Raw genomic sequence first — 24085 nt, forward strand, 5'->3', positions numbered from 1 at the left:
GACATAATTACTTTTATGGTTTATCGCTATCGTTTTAGCTCATAATTCTACGACACGCTACGATTCGTGAATAATTGATAGCGGACCTCGACGCGAGCCGGCACAACTACGGATTTCGACTTTTTCAATTAAATTTCCCAATTTTATCGAGCATTATTAAATATGCGAAATTATTATTTTATATATATTATATTCGCAGTTAATTGAATTAATATTTAAAAACCGTTATCGTACCGGAATAATTCCAAAATAGTCGGCAATGTTCGGTTCGAAGACCGAGTCAACAATATTGAATTCGTTTAATAAATTGTTTGGTGTTTGTTGTGACCTTATTCGGTATAGTCAGAAAGCAACTGGCTGCTTAATTAGCAAGTTAACTTTTATATAACGATGTTCCTTATGTTACCATATAAAATTCGCAAACTCTATATGCTAGCCTCAACGAATCGTAGAGTTACTGTAGTTTTAACGACTGAAGACTATTTTAGGAATAGTTATTCTTACGTCTAATATGATGCCCCAGTGTTAATTATTTAATACCCCGTAGCATATTAAAAACAAAAGAACTGAACTGTTAATTAATTATTAATACATATATGTACAATTTAATTAATGTACATAATATGTTACTGTTATATAATTAAATTCTAAAACCGATGTGGACCTGCATCCAGTTATAGGGATAGGAAAATAAAATACAAATTTTTTCATAACAAAGTCCTAAAAGATATCAAAGATATATATAGATCTCATAGGAATGGTTATTCACACTGAGAGCTGTAGATATCTGTAAATATCATTCATAAGACATCAGTGAACATATCATTCATATGGAAGTATTGCAACTCTTGAATAATACAAATAATTTCAATCAATTTTGATGCTGATTTCTGATCTTGTAATGCAGTGAAACGAATCAACAGAAAAAAACAGCGGTTTTAGCTAATATGATATATCATAATTATTACTGTGTAGAATAAGTAAGGACCGATGAGTTCTTCCAGACACCTAATTTTTAAGTTTCTTGTTTATTTTGTAGTCGGAAGTTCCATTAAATATTAACTAATGAAAATAACGCTAATCATCTTGGTCATCCTGAAATAAAATCGAATAACTATGGACCAGATGATATTGATCATGAAATCATCATCAGAATGAATGAATCAGAATCAAAGGAAGTTGCTTTCTGAGTGAAAAGATTTAAGCAGTTTAAGTAGAAGGACACCATTGAGGAATGTCTAATGAAAATATAATAATTATACTAATTGAGGCTTCTTAAAAAACAAATCTAACAGCTAAACAATCTCAAACATAACAATAAACGAGTATAATCTAATTGTATTAAAAGTTGTTAAATTAATAAATACATCCGAGTTACGCAAATACAATAGTTCGCTATATAAACATTTTTGGAACCTCTTGAATAATTTCGATTCCTTTGTAGTGTTTCGCCAAATTTCTATATGTATATTAGTTTACCGTGATAGTAACGAAACAAAGCAAAGTGATCTAATAAACAACGAGGACTGCTCCACTTCGCTAATGCCACTAATTAGTATGTAATTTTATCCATCATTTAACACAGACATTATATGAAATAAGGCTACGTTCAAAGTTTCGACAATATGAACATGACGGAGCAATTATTTCAGGCTTATTGAAAATAGTGTAAATTCTTGTTTAACTACAGACTACGGTTCAACTTACAAGAGCAGTAGAAAAATATATTTTCCGCTGATGAAATAGTTTTATTTAATTAAATTTGCATGGCTCATTATATATTTAGTTCCTCCTATTGTTCCCCCTAAAGCATATAATGACAAAAAGCAGCATAGTTTGTAATTAATTTTAAATATGTATGTTTACGGATGAAACAAAAATAAATATATAACATATGATATACATAAATAACTTATCTACTACTGTTGCAATATTTGTGTTTGATTTAAAAAATTCGGAAATAGGATATAAGAAATTCCTGTTAAGATCTCAACGAACTTAATTACAGTTAAATAATAACAATATATATAAATCCATATATACAAGCAGATACATTACTCGGCAACAGAGAAGCCGAAGCAAGCCAACTGTTACAATTAAAACAAAAATAACTCGGATTAAATAGTGTATAGTAGATCTAGTTGATAGAAAAAGCAGTAGGCTAGAATCAGGAGCTTTAAAATAGTTAAATAGGTTACATCTGCTTCGAATATCTTTGATATAATAAAGATAAATAATGATCTGGAAGCTAAAACATATTATTTACGTTTTAAATAAAAGATCATAATAAATACGAAAAACTAGCTTTCACGCTTTGACAGCTGTTGTTGCATCTCCATATCCATAATAATAGAATAGTGTTTTCTATGTATGAATGTGATGAGTTGTAAAAATATCGACATGTTTATGTGTAAACTAAACGTAACCGTAACCATAGAAATAAAATGTTAATAGTATATTCGATAATCAAACACCAAACTATAATTCATTAAACAAATTGTATCACATTTTCTCCATATAAAGATAGCGGAGAAATACTCAAGTACATTTGATTTCAATAACAGTTCAATAATAAAAAAAGAGAACTAAATAAATACAACGATCGCAAAATAATCTATTATAATAAACATTTTGTACAAAAAGAGTAACGACCGTTGTTAAAACTATATATCCTAAAAATTGTCTTTTAGACTCTAGAATATTACGAGATGTAAAAATATCGATAAGTCAGAGCAAACCTAAAATAATTGTAACCATAGAAACCAAATGCTCATTGTTATATAAATCGTAAACCATTTAATAATAGGAAACATTACTTTCACGTTTTGACGTAACAGTAACGTTTAGAAATAAAATGCTAACAGCTAATAGCATGGTTTAAACAATAACAATAACTCATTAAACAATAAGTGCTGAACAATAGCCTGTAATAAGTAATATTTTCTCATATAAATTCACAGCACCCTGAAATATCAAAGTACGTTTTATTTCTATTTCATTTCAGTAGCAAATTATTAAAAAACAGACCTAAACAAAAACTAAACAATATAAATTTTAAAAAGAAAATATTAACTCAATCTAATGAACCATGATAATTTTACGATGATGAATATTTTATAAAACAAGATTAATAAGCTTCATGTTCAACGAAAAATAGGTCAACAACCAATGAAACCACTAAACACAATATATTGAATAACTTATAGCAAATCAAAAAAAAACAATTTATAGAACAAATTTTATCAAAATTTCTTACTTAAACTGAGAACACAAAATAATAAAGTAGGATTCATTTCTAATTTATTACATTTATACACCAACTCAGGCAGAAGAGAACTAAATCAAAATAAACCATTAATTTTAAAACATACATATAATAGGAGCATAATGGAATGTACTATGATGTACGTTTTATATAACTAATAAGTTAATATTAAAGTAATAATTAAAGCTAATATTAAGTCTAATAAGCTTTATGTTCTACAAAATATCCAATCAACGCATTAAACGAAATTTTTTAGACGCAGATGCGCCTACGGCGGCTATAAAATCACAATACAACAACAAAAAGATCCGAACGAATGCATCCAAAAGTTATCGGTTAACCCATTAAATTCCTGCTTAAAGAAAATACTATGTATACTCGCATACAAACACTCAGACACACGTTCCATTCCGATGAGCATTCGCAAATATTTTGTAAAACACTAGAACAAAAATTTACTGAACAACTTATGTCACATTTTCTCATATCAACTTACAGCGTAGAAATACTGAAGTACGTCTCATTGCTATTTTATTCCAATTACATATCAATTAAAGCAGGAGAGACCTACATAAAATTAAACAGTATTGATATCAAAAATATGAACACAAGTTAATGAACTATTATGCACATTTTATAAACACAGTTAATAATATATCCTGGAAATTGTCTCCTATGCATACATTTTATAAGACGTAAAAACATCGATGTCGGAGTAGTCTAAACGTAACCGTAACTATGGAAATCAAATGCTAAAATTATATAATTTTATCAAAAAATTTATTGTGATTACACGTGGTTGTTTATTGTTATAACTGCTTATATCTCATCTTCACGGGTCATAAATTCATAGGACATCTAAATACTGAAGTAGGTTTCATTACTATTTAATTTCAATATTAAATGATAAGTTCAATAAGTTGTATGTTCAACGAGAGAGGATTGCTTGAAACCATTCAATAATACGAAGCACTAACTTTCACGCTTTGGCGATTGTAATTACAGCTCTATTACGGGAAAATTGCTTTCCATGTATGAATTTTATAAGACGGAGAAATATCGGAAACTCTAAATAAAGTAAATATAACAGTACCTATAAAATTCAAATGAAAATAGAACCTTCTATTATCTTTACACTACACTATTTAGTGAACAACTTACCTCACATTTTCTCATATAAATTTACAGCTCAGAAATGCTAAAGAAGATGCTATTTCTATTTTATTTCAATAACACATCAATTCCAGCAGGAGATATCGAAACAAAAATAAACCAATGTTAATTAAAAAAAATATGAGCCCAACTTAATGAAGTACGACATACATTTTATATAATAAGTTTAATAAGTTTTATGTTAACTAGAGATGGTTTGAATACCACTCAATAATTCGAAGCGTCAGCTTTCACGTTTTAACGGCTGTTGTTACACCTTCATTTCCTGTAAACAGTTTTCTATGTATACATTTTATAAGATGTAAAAATACCGAGATATCAGAATAAATTCAAAATAAACGTAACTTTTATCAAACACTAAAGCAAAGAGTTATATCAAATATCTCATATAAAGTCACAGCACAGAAATATTTTCATATATATTACACGTCAATAAAAAGTCACTTCAATAAAAGGCGGCTCACACAATAACTAATGCTATGTCTCTAAAATATGAACACAACTTAATGAACTATCATGCACGCTTTATAAAAAGAGTTTATTGAATTTTACGTTTAACGAGAGAAACCCGTTTATTACAGTTACCAAATTATTTTCACAAATCTCACGGCACATTTATATTCCAATTCAAGACCTAAATAAAAGTTAAGCATTAATTATTTAAAAATATGTTAACACAATTTAATGAACTATGATATATTAATATAACAAGTTCAATAAGCTTTATTATCAAAGAGAGGTAGTTTGAAAACTATTTTATAATACGAAACTGAAGAACTCAAAAGAATAGTAAAATACTGAAGTATGACTCATTATTATTTCTTTCCAATTACACATCAATTCAAGCAGAAGATATTTAACACATTTAACAATTAATAATATTTCCTGGAAATTGTTTCCTATGCATAAATTTTATAAGACGTAAAAACATCGAAGTCGGTGTAAACTAAACGTAACTGTAACTATAGATACCCAATGATAAGAGTACATTCTTTTATTTAACACCTAAATACAAATTATATTCTGAAATATCATGACTCATTTATATTTTAATGAGATATCTATTCAAGGCCTAAATAAAAATCAACCATTAATTTTTAAAAAATATGTAATATACTAAATATATAAACACAATTTAATGAACTATGATTAACCTTTTATAAACACATTTAATAATATTTCCTGGAAATTGTTTGCTATGCATACATTTTATAAGACGTAAAAACATCGAAGTCGGTGTAAACTAAACGTAACTGTAACTATAGATATCCAATGATAATAGTACATTCTTTTATGTAACACGTAAATACAAATTATTTTCTCATATATCACGACTCATTTATACTTCAATGAGATATCAATTCAAGGCCCAAATAAAAAACAACCATTAATTTTTTAAAAATATGTAATATATTATATATATAAACACAATTTAATGAACTATGATTCACCTTTTATAAACACATTTAATAATATTTCCTGGAAATTGTTTCCTATGCATACATTTTATAAAACGTAAATACATCGAAGTCGGTGCAAACTAAACATAACTGTAACAATAGATATCCAATGATAATAGTACATCCTTTTATGTAACACGTAAATACAAATTATTTTCTCATAGAGAACGACTCATTTACACTTCAATGAGATATCAATTCAAGGCCTAAATAAAAATCAACCATTAATTTTTAAAAAATATGTAATATATTAAATATATAAACAAAATTTAATGAAATATGATGTACATTTTATATAACAAGTTTAATAAGATTTACTATAAAAGAGAAATAATTTGAAAACCATTATATAATACGGAACGTTAGCTTTTTCGTTTTAAAATCAAAGGAATCAAACGACTAAATTTACTGAATAACTTATGCCACGCTTTCTGATATGCGCAAAGAAATATTGAAATACGTTTCATTTCTATTGCCTTTCAATGACACATCAATTGAAGCAGAAACGACCTAAACAAAAATTAACCACGCAATCAGACACAAATGCGCCCACGGAGGCAATAAAATCACAAAACGACAAAAACAAAAAGATCCGAGCGAATCCATCCAAAAGTTAACGGTTAACCCATTAACCTCCTCCTTAAAGAAAATATTACGTACACTCGCAGAGGCACGCACACACACACACACGCACGCACGCATACAGTTCCATCCTGATGCGCATTCGGGCGCGCACCGTCACACCGTTAACTCGTCGAGACCATTTCGAGTCCCGTCGAGTATCAGTGCACGCCAAACCATCTGATCGCGCGGTCGTTCAGTCCGTCTCGACGCAACCCGCGTAGTTACGACTCGCCGTTCATCGATACCCACGGGATTCGCAGGTGTTTAAAGTTCCGCTCGTGCTTTGCGTCTAAAATCGACGACATACGCATATCAATGGATGTTTCCTCGGCGGTTTATATAATAAAATGTGATCAAAAAGTGTCGGTTGAAGTAATGTGACTGGAAAAATGTTGCAGCTATTAATCTTGCTGCTGACGTTTGTGGTTACTCTAGGCGCATCATGTCCTACGATGTGCACCTGTCACCATTACCCCAGGAAATCGATGCCAAAAACTTACTTGTACTATACATCGGTCAAGTGCCAAACGTTGGACTTCGACGCGAGTTTGGACAATTCCACGAAGAGCCTGGAGCTGTCTCACTTAGACGAGATCGGTCTCGATATCTTGACGCAGTTAATGACTGAAAGTGATTTACCTTTTTTAAATCAACTAACCATAAGACACAGTGCGCTAAATAATTTTACGAACTATACAGACCTGATTGGTGAACAAATAAACGTTTTATCATTATCGTTTAATAATCTGTCGAGTACCCCAGACCTACCTTTAAATACTTCGAGCCTGAAATCGCTCGACCTATCCAACAACAAATTAACATCATTAAGGACACTGCCCAATGTAGAAATGTTAAATTTAAGTGCGAATCATTTATCTGAGATTGGCGCGTTTCAGAACATCACAGAGTTAAAAAGTTTGGATTTATCTCGGAATAACTTGTCACAGTTGGGGAATGACACGTTCACGGCGCTGACGCGGTTGCTGTACCTTAACCTGAGCCATAATAGTTTGGAGGAATTGCACGAGCGGAGTTTCAATAGTTTAGTAGTGCTGCAACAACTGGACGTGTCCTGGAATCGATTGTCTTGTGTTGCTCCAGGAAGTCTTCAATTGCCCAGTCTCTCTCGTTTGCTCTTAGCCGGTAATCCCAGTCTTGGTAAATCTCGAGAGGTCCTCGTAGGAGCGGGTGGAAAGCTTCAGTCGGTGGATGCGTCCAAAACCGGCTTGAAACAAGTACCCGCCGCGCTGACGCATTCGATTAGAACATTGAAGCTCGCCGATAATAGGATAAAATCGGTGAGCTGCGGCGAGCTCGACACCTATCCCTTGTTGCAGCTTCTAGATTTGACATCTAATAATTTAGTATCGATCGAGGAGGACGCCTTGGGCCGATTGGAGTCGTTAACCATTCTGTACTTAACCGATAATAAAATAGAGAACATACCGAGAAGTTTACCCGAAGAACTATCGGTATTACATTTGGAATTTAACAAAATCGTAACGGTGACTAAAGACGATTTCGAGGGGATGCAGAAACTCGAGGTTCTCCTGCTGAACGACAATAAAATCACGCTAGTGGAAGAAGGCGCCTTTCGACATTTGTCTTCGCTTGCGACATTGGACCTGTCGCGGAATCCGATATCCGCCCTGCCGCCCGGAAGTCTCTCCGGACCCTCCGCCCTGCAAGTTCTTCGCCTGGCTGGCATCGAAACCGTGTCTCCCGCCGAAGACGTTTCCTTTCCCCTCCCGGTCCCGGACCACTTAATCACGCTTGATTTATCTGGCAGTCCGGGATTAGCGCGCCAACTGCTCGCCGACACTGCAGCCCTGGCCGCCTCCAGGGAGTTGCAGGAGGTCGATTTTTCCGACGCCGACCTCGAGTTCGTCCGATCCGATCTGTTACATTTCCTCACGCAGCTGAGGATGATTCACGTCAACGGTAATTCGTTGAATTGCAGCGAGCTGCACTGGCTCGCCGCCTGGATGAGACGTCAGGACGAAGTTGAGTATAGGGACGTGCTCTGCGCCAATCCACCGGATTTATGGGGAACTCGGATCGTCGATCTCCAACCCAGCGAAGTACATCGACCGGGAACGACGGAGAATCAAAACAAATATCTGTTTAATTGGATGATACACGGTTCATCTAAAATTGTAAACGTAAATAAAACTCTCGATAAGTATAGAGAAAACGATACGAGAAATAACAAATCCCAACACATAACTGAACTCATTAAAAAATCGACAATATTAACAACATCGGCGACTTCAATGAACCCAACAGAAACCCTTACAATTAAAACAATAGAAACGAGGGAACTTATACAGTCAACGTCAACAGAAACTCAAATTAATCACACCGATCTTGATACCGGAAGTGAAAACAAGACGGGCAAACCGGAACAAGTTATATCCTTTAATAACACGACCGAAATCCCTCCGAACACATTGACTAGTCAGCAAATCGTTGCGAGAACAAATAATAACGACGACATGCCCTTGATCGATGGTAATATGACGGAGAGCACGTCCCAATGGAATGGTTCCACCATCGAAATGTCAATGTACACCAATAACGATCATCAAGAACGGCTACTACATCCCGGCATGTTAATCCTGGCAGCGGGAGTCCTGTGTAGTATCGTGACACTGACGATGCTAGTCGCGAAATTTAACAGTCGGAAAAAACGAGAAAACCATAACCTGTTCCAGGAAGATATCGAAGTAGCAAGTTTGCCAAGCGTGACGGAACTTTGGTGACATTTAAGATACGTCGACGAAGAACGGAAGGTCTTATACGAGACGTACGTCACATAAAAGTAATCTCGACCTTTGTTTGTGATAAAACTGAATAGATTGGGATGAAACCTGGTTAAACCATTCTTGACATTATCCAGCTCTTCTTTCGATAAATGTAAGAAAATATTCATCATATTACTTAAAATGTAAAATTCAATTAGCACCGAATTAATTTTTAAATTAAATAACTTAAATTCGTCAAAGGAATTATAACAAATTGTGTTCAGAAAAAAAAACACTATAAGTAATCTATGTAACATATTATAATAAGTATCAAAACTATAATTTATTATATTTTTTGTCAAAACTATGTGAGAATATGATAATAAAACGAAATGGTTTAACAAATAACAATTTCAACAAAAATAAATTATAATTAACTATACAATATTAATACTGTTTCTGTTCTACAAACCAAACCAATTCAGATTTACAAATATACAAATTAAGTTTAGTTAAATTTACAAATTATATATAACATACACTCATATTCGGAATTATTTATATTGAATACGTAATTTTGTTTATTAATCTAGCAATAACGGTTAACATATCCATAATGAACGTGTGATTGTCTGGTTATTTATTGATTAAATCGTTTGGCGTTTCAAGAATATTCACCCGGTTTCATCCCGTAATGTAATAATATATATTTTGTATGACTGAATACGTTTTGTACTTGAAATGTAAAATAATGTAAGAAATTATATGAAAATAGACGATGTTATTTGTAAATGACATAAGTATATGTATGTGAAAGTGACTCCAATAAAAATAAAAGTATTTCTTTGGTGAAAATAGCTTTTTTGTCATCCCAACTAAGTAAAAAAAAAAAGATTTCTAAAACAATAAGAAACTTTCATTAACGGTGACAATAGATCGACATATGATTGTCAGGTTACTTTTTTGCTATTATCTGGAAAACAAAATATTTTTACTATTAGCATTTCTATAAGTTAATATTAATTATGTTTTATGAATCAATTAATATCAATCGGTATTCTAGAATCATTAATCTGATTTCTATTCATTCGATTTACCAATACTAGTCTAATGATTGATTTAAGATAGTTACCATAATAATAATGGAATTAACTACTCAATTTTATCAACTCAATAAAAACCCATTCTCTGATTTTCTGAAAATTCCAAAAGTAGCATTAAAATGTCATTGAATTTTGATATACAAAATTGTTATTGACGAAATATTTACTATTTAAATGCTTCAATATATTTTTAAAAATTCTACCAGTTGCAATAGAATAAAATCTTAAGGCAAATCTTATATATAACATTTCATTCAGTTAACAAAATTGTAAAGCAATTTTAACAAAATGGCTGGAATAATTTAACCTGTCAAAGTTAACAAAAGATTCGACAAAATTAAGTAGCCTATGATGAGAGCGACAAAAATTACTTTGAGAATTTTATTAGGAGCACTCAATAATAGAGAGTAAACTGCTTCTAAAGAAGCAGTTTATTACACATGTTAGATGAGATTACGATAAATAGTATAACTTAAAACATTTAATTTAAAAACTGTAACTAGTTTCCGAAACAGCAATTTGTACAAGTTTATTATAACAGTTGAGCAATGTTACGATGCTGAATATTGCCAAATTTGAAGAATTTTAGATCATCTTTCATTCAACACTACATCTACTTTAATGAACAAAGACTATAAGCTGTACGCTTGAAAGCTTTAAAATCAATATATTAAAACAGTAACTCAAGGCATTGAGGTAATTATCTACCTCGAAGAATATATAGGCTTTAAAAACTTATTCAATTGTTCAATATACAAAATTTGCACATTTTTGTTAAAATGGGTGTACGTCGTAGAAGGTGGCATAAAACAGTGGTCCAGGCTCAAACAGTTCAGAGTCACTTAAATACCCCATACACTGAATATCTTCAATATTTTTTTAAGTTTTGTTATTTATAATCTGAAATGTATCTAATTACGAAATATTATTTGTACAAAATACAAAATATATGTTTTATGTACTGTAATAGTTTGTTAAAAGTCGGTAGCACGATTAAATTGTAGTTCAACTCTTTTTTCCTGCAGTTGAGACAAATATTTTTTTATTTATCGATAGCATATACCGAAAAAGTAATTATTTTTCAGTTAACCCACAACATATGTTTTATTAAAAATGCGTTTTGATAGAGATACAATTTTTATTACATATCATCTATTTTTACCGTTACAATCTATTTTTCTGTTTTCGGTTCTTTATGATGTTAACAAAATAATTTAAATTTAATATTGTTTACTATATTTATACACAAAAAATAGACCAAAAAATTAAATATTTTCCTTCTTCTGGTTTTGAAATTTACATTTGTGATATTATTTACTTCTAATTTTGATACACCATGCACTATTGCAAACAATTAACTGTTATCGAAAGGCTATTTCAGCTGGCTTGGTAGGTACAGTGGTCTAGGCGACAGGAAAGTCTTCATACTTTTGCGATAGTCGCGGGTTCGAATACTGCTGTGGCATGGTTATTAATATCTGCTTGTGGTTGTTTATAATTATTTTTGTTCCCAAGGCAAGAGCGCAAAATCATCACAGTCATTCAAATAACCAGGCTGGATAAGGAGGCTGGATCTCTTCAGGGGGGATCTCTAGTAGTAGAAGTAGTAGGTGCGGTCCGGTTAAACTCTAGTTAGTAAAAATAAGATTCCCATAACCATGACCAATTAGCTACCGAGGTAATGTTATTACATCTATTACAATAGGACTAACATTTAACATTGTTATTTGAATTACAAATATTATTACATTAAATTAATTCAATCATCCATTAAAATAAAGAATTGTAAAAAATAAATATTATAAATTATTATATTAAAATTGAAAAATAATTCAAAACATGGAAATATAAAGAATGTTTTGTTTATGTTATTTAATTAATGAAAAAAATACAAAAAAATAGATTAGCGATCTTTTCACCCTTAGTATCGATTACGAAAGGACGCGTTTGGTAAGTCGAGGACACATTCCTCGGAACTACCTCGTACTGTTCACATTTTTTTTTTCTAATAAGCAGTAAGTTTCTAATAAGTGTTTATTTCATCGCGCTTACTATCTTAATATATTGTTATGTTAAGGACGCTCGAGTATTTTCTTTCGATTTTAATTTCTAACAATATGTATATTTTAACCGAACTGTATTTAAAGAACTGTTGTCATTGTTTTAAATCCAACACTAAACCCATGGTTAATTTCAGTTCAGCGATAACATTTTTTACAGGACATATACTATTAATATCTAATTATACAATTTCGATTAAAATTATGGGATTAATTATCGAGAGCTCGCCCGAAAATACAAAACCCTAGAGAGGTGGTGTTCGCGAAGGTTTTTTGTCAATTGCTGCTGACGTAATCCAGTAATGCCAATAAACAACGTAATGAGTTTTCATTAGTGATCAGTAACGGAAATTTCTAATTTTAATACACAGGCTGTATAAATATAGCTCATAAAATATGTAAAATAAATATAGGCAATCAATACATTCTTGAGATCTGGAAGCAATACAAACTAAATATCTAAAATACCAAATAGATTAAAGGAAAGAACTTCGTTTCTTAAAAAAAAGCTATGAGTATTGGGACCTTCAATAAGTTCTCGTTATTTTTATTAAATTTTTTCACACAATATTTCATTCATCCTTGGAAGTTTGTCCCGTTAAAATTTTGGAATTGCATTTTTTAAAATAATATTAATATGATAACAGAGAATTGAGTGAAGAGTTGTAGAATTTGGGATTCTAAAAACCCACATATAGTATTAAAAAAAGCATTGTACCCTAAAAGAGTGAGATAATTTGGAATCGTAGATCCAAAACGGAGTTCGAAAACATTCAAATTATTTTTTATGTTTACTATTATACGACATAATCCTGAAGCAATTTGGGTAATTTTGGTTTGGGCGGGCTGAAGTCTTGTTGTATTTTATTACGTTGCAAAAAAAGCCTGCAATAGCGAGTAACACACGCAGGGTCATATTCTTGTATAACAACCCTCAGCAAGACGTTGCACTAGTTGTGGAGGGCACACTGTTGCAGTTGGAATTTGTTGTTTCACCGCACACAGCGTTCTTGTCATACATAACACCTTTCGATAGCTACTTGGTTAGATCGCCCCAGCATGGTTTCGAAATATTAAAAAAGTGTTAAAATGGATTCGCTGCCAACTAAGTACGTTACTAGAAATATGAAAAAAAAATGTATAGAAAATGATGGAAAATACCTCGATTAATATATGTTGGCCAAGTAAACGCCGTCTTATAACGAAAAAATGATCAGATTACATGCACCTACCTAATTTATATTAAATTCGGAATACCCTTGTTAAACTACTCACTATTTATTATATTATTGTATTGCATATTTAAAAAAATTGTTGAAAAACACACCTTACATTATGTAGGAATGTTCGTCGGGTCGGTCAGTCGGTCGAAATGTGTGGCTGCCGCTGCGATTATTTGTCCAGAACACTCACTACTATTTTTGGAAGGAATTCGCACGAGAACTGAAAACACTGGTTTAATAATCACAAGGGGACGGAGAAAAGAGAAGAGAGCGAGACGTCGTCGTGATGGTCTTTTATACCCTGGAACTGCATGGTACCAATCCACCGGCGTTGCCAACCTTTGTACTTGTTGATGAATTCGTGGTGGCCTAAAGGGTCGTGGCGATCGCCACATAACTCCCCTCCTAGTGGAACTGCCGTGGAACGTACCTATATGTGGTGCAAGTTCCGGAGTGCACCCGCAATCACGCAAACAAACGCCCGGGGACTGCTGGTGAGATGGGGGTCCCAACCTCAGCGAGGAGTTTTACGGGATCAGCTGCCATCGGAGTTGTAGCAGGACGTCGTTCGTCTTGGGGCGTTTAGCTTTGTTTGAAGGTATCTATATTACGTGTTCCGTTCCGTGATGCGAGGGTGTTCATGTGTTGATGGTATACATGGTGGGCTTCTGTGGTTTTCGTCCATCAGGCTAGTCTTGTGGGATGTCGTCGATCATGTGATGTTGATGGGTTCCGTTCCTCGTGCTATCCTTCCATGCACGTGTCAAGCACCTGTCGAATGGCTTATGTTGAGTTGATTTACCTGTTAGGCACTTTGATCACGTCGGGGTCAATAATCGTAGGAATGTTCGTCGGGTCGGTCAGTCGGTCGAAATGTGTGGCTGCCGCTGCGATTATTTGTCAGAACACTCGCTAATGTTTTTGGAAAGAATTCGCACGAGAACTGAAAACACTGGTTTAATAATCACTTGTTTATCTCGATATTGAGTGATACATGTGGTCGACGGGAGAATTGACAGGATATTAGGTTAGGTAGAGGAAGTACGGTAGCGCTGTGGAAGTGGTACAATTATAAGGGGTCGTGGCGATCGCCACAATTATATTATAGAAAATAAACATATCAGTATTTTTTTCCACAATAATCAACTAACGACGCGTTTATATATAATGAAAAATAATTTTTTGTTTTACGTTAAAGCAATTGGGGTAATTTGGGTTTGAGTGGTCTAAAATCTTGTTGTATTTATAGAAAATGATGGAAAATACTTTGATTAATATATGCTGTACCATCTAATTCTTCCAAATAAATGCCTTCTTATAATGTTTTAATGAAAAAATGTTTAGAATACATGCTACCACTATTTATTGTATTATTATATTATATATTAATAAGATTTGTTGAAAAACAAACCTTATTTTTTAAATTTAGATTTATATTTTAGAACATAAACATATCGGTATTTTTTTCCACAATAATCAACTAACGAAGCGTTTATATATTATGAAAAATAATTTTTTATTGTTCGGGTCTAGAACGACCACTTTTTCATTTTTTCTCTATTTTCGTGCTTCTGTTGTTCAGAATTTATTCTGCTTTATAAACTACGAACATTAATTCTCCTATATTAGGTCCATAAAGTTATCCGGTGGAAATATGATTTCTTCGGAAAATGAATTGGTTTCGATACCCCAGCGAATTTCCTAGATGATACAGTCGCTGACCAGGGGAATAAAGGAGCATGTTGGGTAAAATTGGAACAGCTACTTTATTCGACCCGGATCGTATATCTTGTTATAGCTGGGAACTGGTGGTCGAACTCTGGTCTTAGTTGGTTTGATTAGTATTCGGCATTCGTGAGATTAAACTTTACATCGATATGCGGAGCTGCCGGACAGAAAAAGTGAACTGTAATTAACTTGCAAATGAGTACCGAACCTTCAGTTTTAACTATCTCAATTCAAAATATGAACACTTGGTTTTGTTTAATGTTTTACTGCATTACAAAATTATATTCATAAAAAATTATGTGATTATACGGTTAACGAATAATATAACAATAATCTTTAATTATCTTCTATTGATAAATTGTGAGTTATATTGTTATATAATTTGAACGCTATTCATACGGCCTTAACTGGTGAAATTGACTGTTGACTGAAAAAATGTGTTTAGTCCAATTGTGAGACGTGATGCGTGAGATAATTAATTGACATTAAAATAAAATAATTTTAATATAATAAAATTAAAAACAAAATTAAATGTTTTCGTTTTAAACTTTACAAGTTTAGTATACTACCGAGGAGAACTGAATTGATTTTATTAAATTAAATATTTGAATTAATTTAATTGGCATATCAAGAAAATTGACATATTATCAACAAGAGAAGATTAACGTTCGATTATAGGGACCTGTTCATTCGTCGAATGTTTGATAACAAAGCTAAACTGACGGGTAGGTATTAGGTTTCTCCTGTTTCAAGAGAAGTTTTTGAAATACCTTAGATGTTACTGGTAGCAGTGCAATAGGTCATAGGCTATTATTTAATTTGAAAATTTTCATGGTTTTGGGATTATCCAGCCATCTTCCAAAGGGCTGGGGCATGTTTTAGTCGATATGCTTTATTGATCAAGTTGATGAGTTTCATAACTCCCATACTTCCTAGTTTTTGTACCAATTATCTTGTTATTAACTCGTAACCTCATTAGTTGTCTTAGTTAATATAAAATAGTTTGAAAGCTCTTTGTTTTAGACGCTGCGCGTTTTATAAGTTTTATGTATAAAGTTCGACATTCCTAATAAAAATGGTAAACACTGAGTAAACAATTACGATGAAATACATGTTTTGTTCAAAATTGTTATATTCTTCAAATATTTGATAATCAGGTATCAACCTTCTAAGCCTTAAATATGACATTAGTGAATTCTTCAACAGAATTGATCAATTGTACAAATTGGTTACTAATAGAATCTTATAATGAACAAAGAAATTAGTTTTCGTTAGTTAGTACAGCACTGGATATTCTAAGAAATCGGTCTGTGGACTAGTGAAGTAATGGGATGCGTTGAGTAATGTGTTAACATTATAAGGGTTACATTAAAACATGACTGAATCGGTGTTGAAGATACATAGTATAGCAATATCACTAAAGAATTAGTACCCAGGTTCAGATAAAACTATTTAGTCTCCTAGCAATAAACTACTATAATTAAAAAACATCCATGTAATCAAAAACAGTCCTAATCCGTGGATTACTGACATAACCATCGCCGTTCATATTTTACGGTCACTAAATATGTGTTGTTCAATAGTAAACTATTGAAATTTGAAGATCCCAGAACATGGAAAACCATTCCATACAGGGAAATTTTCTTTAAAACTGTGCAATTCATAAAACCAACAAAGCAAAATAATTTAGCTACAAATTCAGTTGTTCAAATACGCCGCTGTTGGTGCCATAGGACTTGGGAACATTCTTCACTAAATCTGGTCACAGTTGGCGGTCGACCACAAGTGTTTCCGCCTCGGAAATGATTCTTATTTTTCAGATCACTTTTTATGGTTTGGGTCTATGTCTATTTCGGAACTACTTAATGTATCTTCGATCCAGATTCGTTCACTTTTCATTTGATACACATGTTAAAGCCAGTGCGATCTGCCTCTGTGAATTTGATCTTCAATTGTGCAGTGGTGCGTCTGATTATGAAGATCGCATCGGACATTGCTTTTGAACGGAACAAGGACGTACATCGTTGAGCTGAGAGAGCTGTTATATGGCATGATTAATACACCTAATATTCTAAGAAATAGATTTAGTGTCTGGTAACATAATGACCTCGATCATATTAAAATTGGATTGAAACAGCATTGTGTACGCACTTTTGCTTCAATAACTGGCTACCTCTTTGAATTAAAATAAAATAAAAGTTATTGTTTTCAAAGCCTACAGAAATTTATTTACGTAAAATAATTTTCAACGAACAAGAACAATCCTTTTATTACGTCTATAGTTTCAGGTAATATATTAGTACAAATTTAATAAAATATTTCAATTCGCATAGTTAAATATAAAACAAATTAGTTCCGTATAGTTTGTCCTTAATGTTTTCCAGTGAAAGTTTACGCTATGAAAACCTAATTTACGGGGGAGATGCCGTTAGAGAAATCTGCGGCCGCAATATAAGTTAAATTTGAAGGCGAGCAATTTAAATAAAGCACATAAAATCTGACGGCAGCTCCACAGCAAAAGGAGAGGCTGCTTACATTAAACGAAACTCACATAAGAACCCAGGATGGGAGAGTTTGCCGGAAAATTAAATCTTAACGAATAACTTCCGGGGATAACTTTTATAATTAACTGGTTGAATGGTGGGATGTTTGTTTCGTTTTAAAGTTTCATAAGGGACGGTCGACGTTTTGGCCATATTCCCTAAATGGCAAGCAAAATGTATAACAAAGTACACCGGATATTCGTACGTGAGTTTTAAATGCGGTCGATCACGCGAGGAAAGAAAAATCGGCTTTATCTTTATCGTCGATAGTCCTTCCAAAATAACAACGAACTCATATCAACACGACATCGAATGTATTACCTAATGCAAATTGCAAATGCGTTTGAAAATTAGGTTATATATTTCCTTTTCATTTTATTCTATTTAAAAGGAGATCTGATTGTGAAAATTCTATTAAATAGTCACGGTTATAAAAAGATTGCATCTCTAATCAGTTACTTCCAATAGCTACGAGATAATAGAGCGAGTAAAATGCCTTAGAGAAGTAAGTATTGATATTATTGATTAAATATTAAGTTGCCCGGGTTTATATTGGATATATTTTCATGTTGTGCCCAAAATATCTCAAAAAGTGAGGATAAGATAACGTTAGATTAACCTAAGACAAACCGTCCACCTGCGAAGCAGATGACGAGTCACGATAGATGATGATGATGATGATGGACATCTTGATGTTGCCTCTATTAGTAATCAAATATGTGAAATGTATGAAAAGAGTGAAACAAGCTGTTCATGTAACAGCAACAATCTACCAGGCGTTAAGAAAACGTCGAAAAACAGGAGCCAAATTTTTAAATGTTTCCAAAGCTTTCGATCAAGTATGGCATAACCGTCTAGTATTCAAAGCGAAACAGCTTGGTCTACCGAATAACCTAATCTCCCTGATTCATTCATACTTGGACGGTAGGTCTTTTCAAGTGAGGATCTGTGACACAGTTTCTTTCTGAAAATATATCTCCGCAGGAGTCCCGCAAGGTGCTCCACTAGCCCCTGCCCTTTAGATGGCTGATTTCCCACTCATTCCCACACAGCATTTTATGCAGATGATACAGCTTTTTTCACAACCGATTACAGTCCCGATGCTATTCGCGACAGACCTCAAGTCCTACTGAACCAAGCGATCGCATGGTACAAATTCTGGCGGCTGGATATAAACCCGAACAAAACTCAAGCATTTTGTTCCACCGCAAGAACCTGGCTCCAGAAAGTATCATATCTCGATCTCTAGTTCGACCGCACGTTCCAATGGTCAGCCCAAATCCAGCACGCTATCTGCAAAGGCAATGGCGTGTACAGTCGACTATTTTCACTCCTCTGCAGAAAAAGTAAACTCCCAATCCCCAGAGAGCGAATCTGTATAAAATGCTAGTCCGTCCAGTCTGCGTGTACGGATCATAGGTGTGGTACGGGTATGTCTCTGAGAGACAACTAGAACTATTCCAAGTGTTCCAATTCCAAAAAAAAGTCCGCGCGTTACTCAATGCACGATGGTTTACGAGGAACGTCAACACTCAATCAGTCATCCCGTTCGTGAAGAGTTTTACGAATATGCTAAGTGTAAGGTTCTCCCTAGGCGCCTTAGAACACGACAACACCTTTATAAAATCCCTACGCATCCACAAACCTCGATAGATAACCAACTACGACAATCCTGGTCGTAACCCAGGATCTCTGTCGCCCACAAAATACTTCACTATCCCACACTCGAAGCGACATCAGCAAAATACTACTTGGTTCTAACTGGTCATTTTGGAACAAAAAAAAACCTCCTTTTTTGAAGTCGGTTAAAAAGATACGATATAATATATAACATGACGACAGTATGCGATCTCCACGCGAGCAAGAACTCAAGAATTCTTCTAAGTATTATGAAAGCCTATTAATATTAAATAGAAAATAAGTGTTATTATTCCCGACATTCATACAGTCCTCAAAGTAAAATAATGGAGGGATATTGTAATTATGTTCGTTAGAGCTCGCGTAGCGTGTACAAAAAGTACAAATAAAAGCAAGCGATTGAGAAACGCCATCAAGCAAGAAATGAACCGGTAAAGAGAGAGCGGGAAAGAGGGAGAGGTGAAAAAAAAAACAAAATATACCCCATTAAAATCGTCGGAGCATAGAATGACACGTTTATAAACCCCATCGTCGAACAGGACGCAATCGATAAGCAGTAAAGGTCAGGCCAGTGCCTGAAACCAGGGGCTTAAGTGTTCTGCGGAGGCTCTTCGCGCCTCAGACAATACGTGCCTATAATACGGAATACCCTGGGGACCACGCCTGTGCAAAAGCCGCCACTGGACACAGAGGCGTACCATATTGGCCCACCGCTATTAGTATGCCGTTATAAGTCAACTTTACATCCTTCTATGCATATAGAATGGAAGCCATATATTATTCATACAGGATTACGACCAAACATTTCATTTATGTTATAAGAAAAACTCTTTATCTGAAGATACACATAGACTGTGAAATTACAATCGCACCTAAAAAAAAGGAGCTTAAGTATTCTGCAGAATAATATGTTATTATTTCATGTCAATTCGTGGCAGCTTCAGTTTTTTTTATTTTACTCAATACTCCATAGTTTCAATTCGGAAACATCTCTTTTCATTTTTGGGGCTTCGACAAATTAATTAATAATTAAACAGAAAATTGGTCGTAAAACTGCTGCTTATATTAAGCGCGTTCGAAATTTATAACAAATGTGTTGTTTAATATTAGGTACTTACATGTATTTCGATTCACCACATTTGCTGGAAATAATGCAAGATATCAGTATTTTGAATGGTAATCAGAGAAACCTCAAAAGTGCATTTTCAACATTCATTATTTGTGTTCTATGATTTGAGAAATTCCATTATCGGTTTTGATTTCTACGATTGAAAAATGGCGATTTTGATGTCAATGGGAAAAATCTGCCTGGAGCATCAAAATTAACGACAGATAGTGAACTGGAATATGAAAGGTTATGACCTGAAAGATCCCTAATAGTTTTTAATGTTTTAATTCATAATAATAATTTAACGCGCCCAGTGGAAAACGATATGCTTCTCTTTCCATAAAAAAAGAAAATTATTATATTTTGAAGTAAAAATCCGGAGTACCTGGGACCATGTAAAAACTAACACTCTTGTGATAAAATTAATTCAAAATAAAAGTATAATTAATTCAGGAATGGTTACAATATATAGTCTATTCAAAGTTGTTTTGTACATACGTTATCAATATGATTAATATATTGCGGCAGGCAGCAATTTGTAAATTTGTCTCAGAATAAGACAATATTTTCCTTCTCATTTTATTCTAATTAAAAAGAGATACAATGCTGTGTGATTAGTTCGAACACGTAAACGAATGAGCCTGTCAAAGTCGTCCGGTTTTCAGGCGTATGCAAAATTCTTGAAAGCAATAGTGATAAGAGGTTATAACTTTAACCTATAAGTTATTGTGGATGTATAATTAACTATAGTTTTTAGGTGTACTGTAATGTTAAATTAAATATTAATATTTGATGAATTATATTTGATAACATATTTGTTCAATTATTTATTTAGATTAGAATTTTGTTGGAAATTAAAGCCCAACTGAACTAAAACTCAGAGTTGATGGGGCAATATTGCGATGGTTTGACATTACAAATTTACATGACATATGTACAAAATAACTTTGTGTAGACTATAGATCAATTTTATATCACGACTACTTATCATGAAACTTCTACAGTGTACAAATCCGTATTGTTGATATAGTCGTTTCTACGGGTACGGAGATAATCCTACATATTACAAACTCGTTAAATAATCACTAGTCTAGGAACGGCCTATATATCCTTTTTTTTTAGGAAAAAGACAACGCCAAAAGAGGAAAACGGGATAACAGAAAAGAGTCAGATAAAATTAACAGTCCCGCTAACATTTTGATGTTAGAAGCTGAAGCTAAATTTCTTCAATTTCTTGACGAATTTTGTCTTTAAGATGTTGAATCTTTTAGGGATTTTCACATAAACTTTTAATTTTGAAAAACCCCATAAGAAAAAGTTTGGTGCCATTAAATCCGGAGATCTGGCTGGCTATGCTATATCGCCACTTCGCGAAATTAGTCTTCCTGGTAAAACGTGATTCAATAATTCAATTGTTGAACGAGCTGTGTGTGCTGTGGGCCCATCTTGCTGACACCACATATCCCCTAGTCCTTACTCTTCCATTTCAGGCACAAGAAAATTTCGAATTATTTCGTGGCACCGTTCAGCAGTAACAGTAAATGCAACACTATGGTCATTTTCTAAAAAATAGGAACCAATGATATTTCCAGCATTGATGCAATGATGTTTCAAGAATTAATTGAGGCTTCTGTGTTCTCCAAAATCAAGTGTTCTGTTTATTGACGTGGTCACTTAGAGGACAATTTGCTTCATCGTTCATAATCAATTTAGACGAAAAATGTTCAATTTCACCAGACAGTCTTAGGATTGCATTGCTGTAGTCAACTCGTTGATCAGGATCTCTAGGTAGCAATTTTTGGACTAAGTGAATATTGTACATTACGAGACGTCCGTTGTCGTCCAGAACGAGGCCTGTCTGCTGTCGTACTGTACTGTCGAAAATTCGCATGATTAGGACATTTTTTACACAATTTCTCGTTCTTGTGGTGTATATTTATTCTTAATAATATATGGACGTCTACACAATAAAATAGTTAAAGTGAAACCGAGCTAAACATCACATAACCTAGATGGCGCGCAAAATGGTGGCAGTACTTTTACCCCGCCTATTGTCAAGGTTTTAAAAAGAATTAATCAGTTGATATAATGAAACATTTCAGTTTTTCGCAATTAGCGAAAACAAACAGCTCTAAACTGGTTTATGTCATATTAATATAAGTTTTAATAATAATAACGTTTGGTATTTTTTACATTTTTTCATTCAGCATATGGATTCTGCGTTGACTGGTTCAAGTAGTAGTCAGACGAAGCAATGTCTACTGAATACGGTGGGTACCCTAGGATTGTTCATGTATATTTCATTTCTATTATTGTATTATATATTATTTTCTTGTAACATTTCTATGTAAATTTGCATACTAATTTTTTTTCAGGTTTTGTAGCCAAGATGTCACAGCTTCGTATTAATCTCGTAATTCATAATGACTTCCCATAATAATTTAGTTTACTTTGTGTCTGAACAACTCACTATATGCTTTTCTTTTCACCAAATTCGCTATCTTTGGGATCTTGAAGCCGTTCCGAGTTTTTAAGCTTTCAAATTCCCCACAACTTGTTGCACTTCAGTCAGTTTTAAAAGCAATATATATAATCTATAGATTTCGACAAATTATAGGAGTAAAATGGAAATTCTCTCAAATGATGCTAACCTCAAAATTCGAATACAAATAGTCAATATTACTCATGAATGCACGTTTGACGAAGTTTTCTTGTGTGAATTAAAATTATCAATCAAAACAGTGTTGTGACCTCATTTTCTTCAAAATATTTATACCAGTAAAAACAACCTCTTTGCAAACATTTCAAATCCTACGACAAAAGCCAACAGAAAATAAGACGATATTATTAATAAGATGCTAATATTATAACGTTAAGTAATATACAAGTTCCTTAACGGATAAACTGAATCAAAAGCTCCCAACAATACGTAGGCGCGAAAATGAGTAAATATAATAAAATACGGCGGCAAATATGTATTTTGCGAAAAATTCGATTAACTTTGCTTCGGAAGGAATTTTAATTAAGTAGGAAATATTAATGAAGAGGCAAGTATTATAATAAATAATAAATTGCGCCCCCTTTTGTAAGTGTATAATTGAATAAAATATGGTTAAATTCAATATTTGACAATAGACGCTAAAAATATATAGAGAAAAACTTTAAAATAATACAAACTTTTAAAAATATATGAGGTATGTTGAAACAACGGACACAAGTAAATTGAAAGTATAACCAAATAAATATTTCAGCCTATAAACTAATTTTAAACGATTTACAATATATGGTATTACTATGTATTAAAATATATCGAGTACTTTTGCAACCAAGTTTATGTTGAAGCCGCTTCACTGACAGGTCTCACATTTCAGTGTGTGTCATTTCATCGGAGTGTGGTTATGGAAACCATGCTCTGT

At 33.1% G+C, this 24085-nt stretch overlaps 2 protein-coding genes across 2 annotated transcripts in view; one reads left to right on the forward strand and one right to left on the reverse strand.

The window, feature by feature from the left end:
• Positions 1-24085, reverse strand: part of timeout (circadian regulator timeout) — a 621776-nt gene that overhangs the window by 387645 nt on the left and 210046 nt on the right. The window lies entirely within an intron of this gene.
• LOC143190227 (uncharacterized) lies at positions 6791-9426 on the forward strand. The gene has a single exon (XM_076394404.1). The coding sequence runs from the start codon at positions 6912-6914 to the stop codon at positions 9282-9284; it is 2373 nt and encodes a 790-aa protein (XP_076250519.1). The 5' UTR covers positions 6791-6911; the 3' UTR covers positions 9285-9426.

Source organism: Rhynchophorus ferrugineus, unplaced genomic scaffold (assembly GCF_030347505.1).
Source record: "Rhynchophorus ferrugineus isolate W39M unplaced genomic scaffold, kcgeb_rfMv2 rfM2, whole genome shotgun sequence".
Classification (NCBI taxonomy): Eukaryota; Metazoa; Arthropoda; class Insecta; order Coleoptera; family Curculionidae; genus Rhynchophorus; species Rhynchophorus ferrugineus.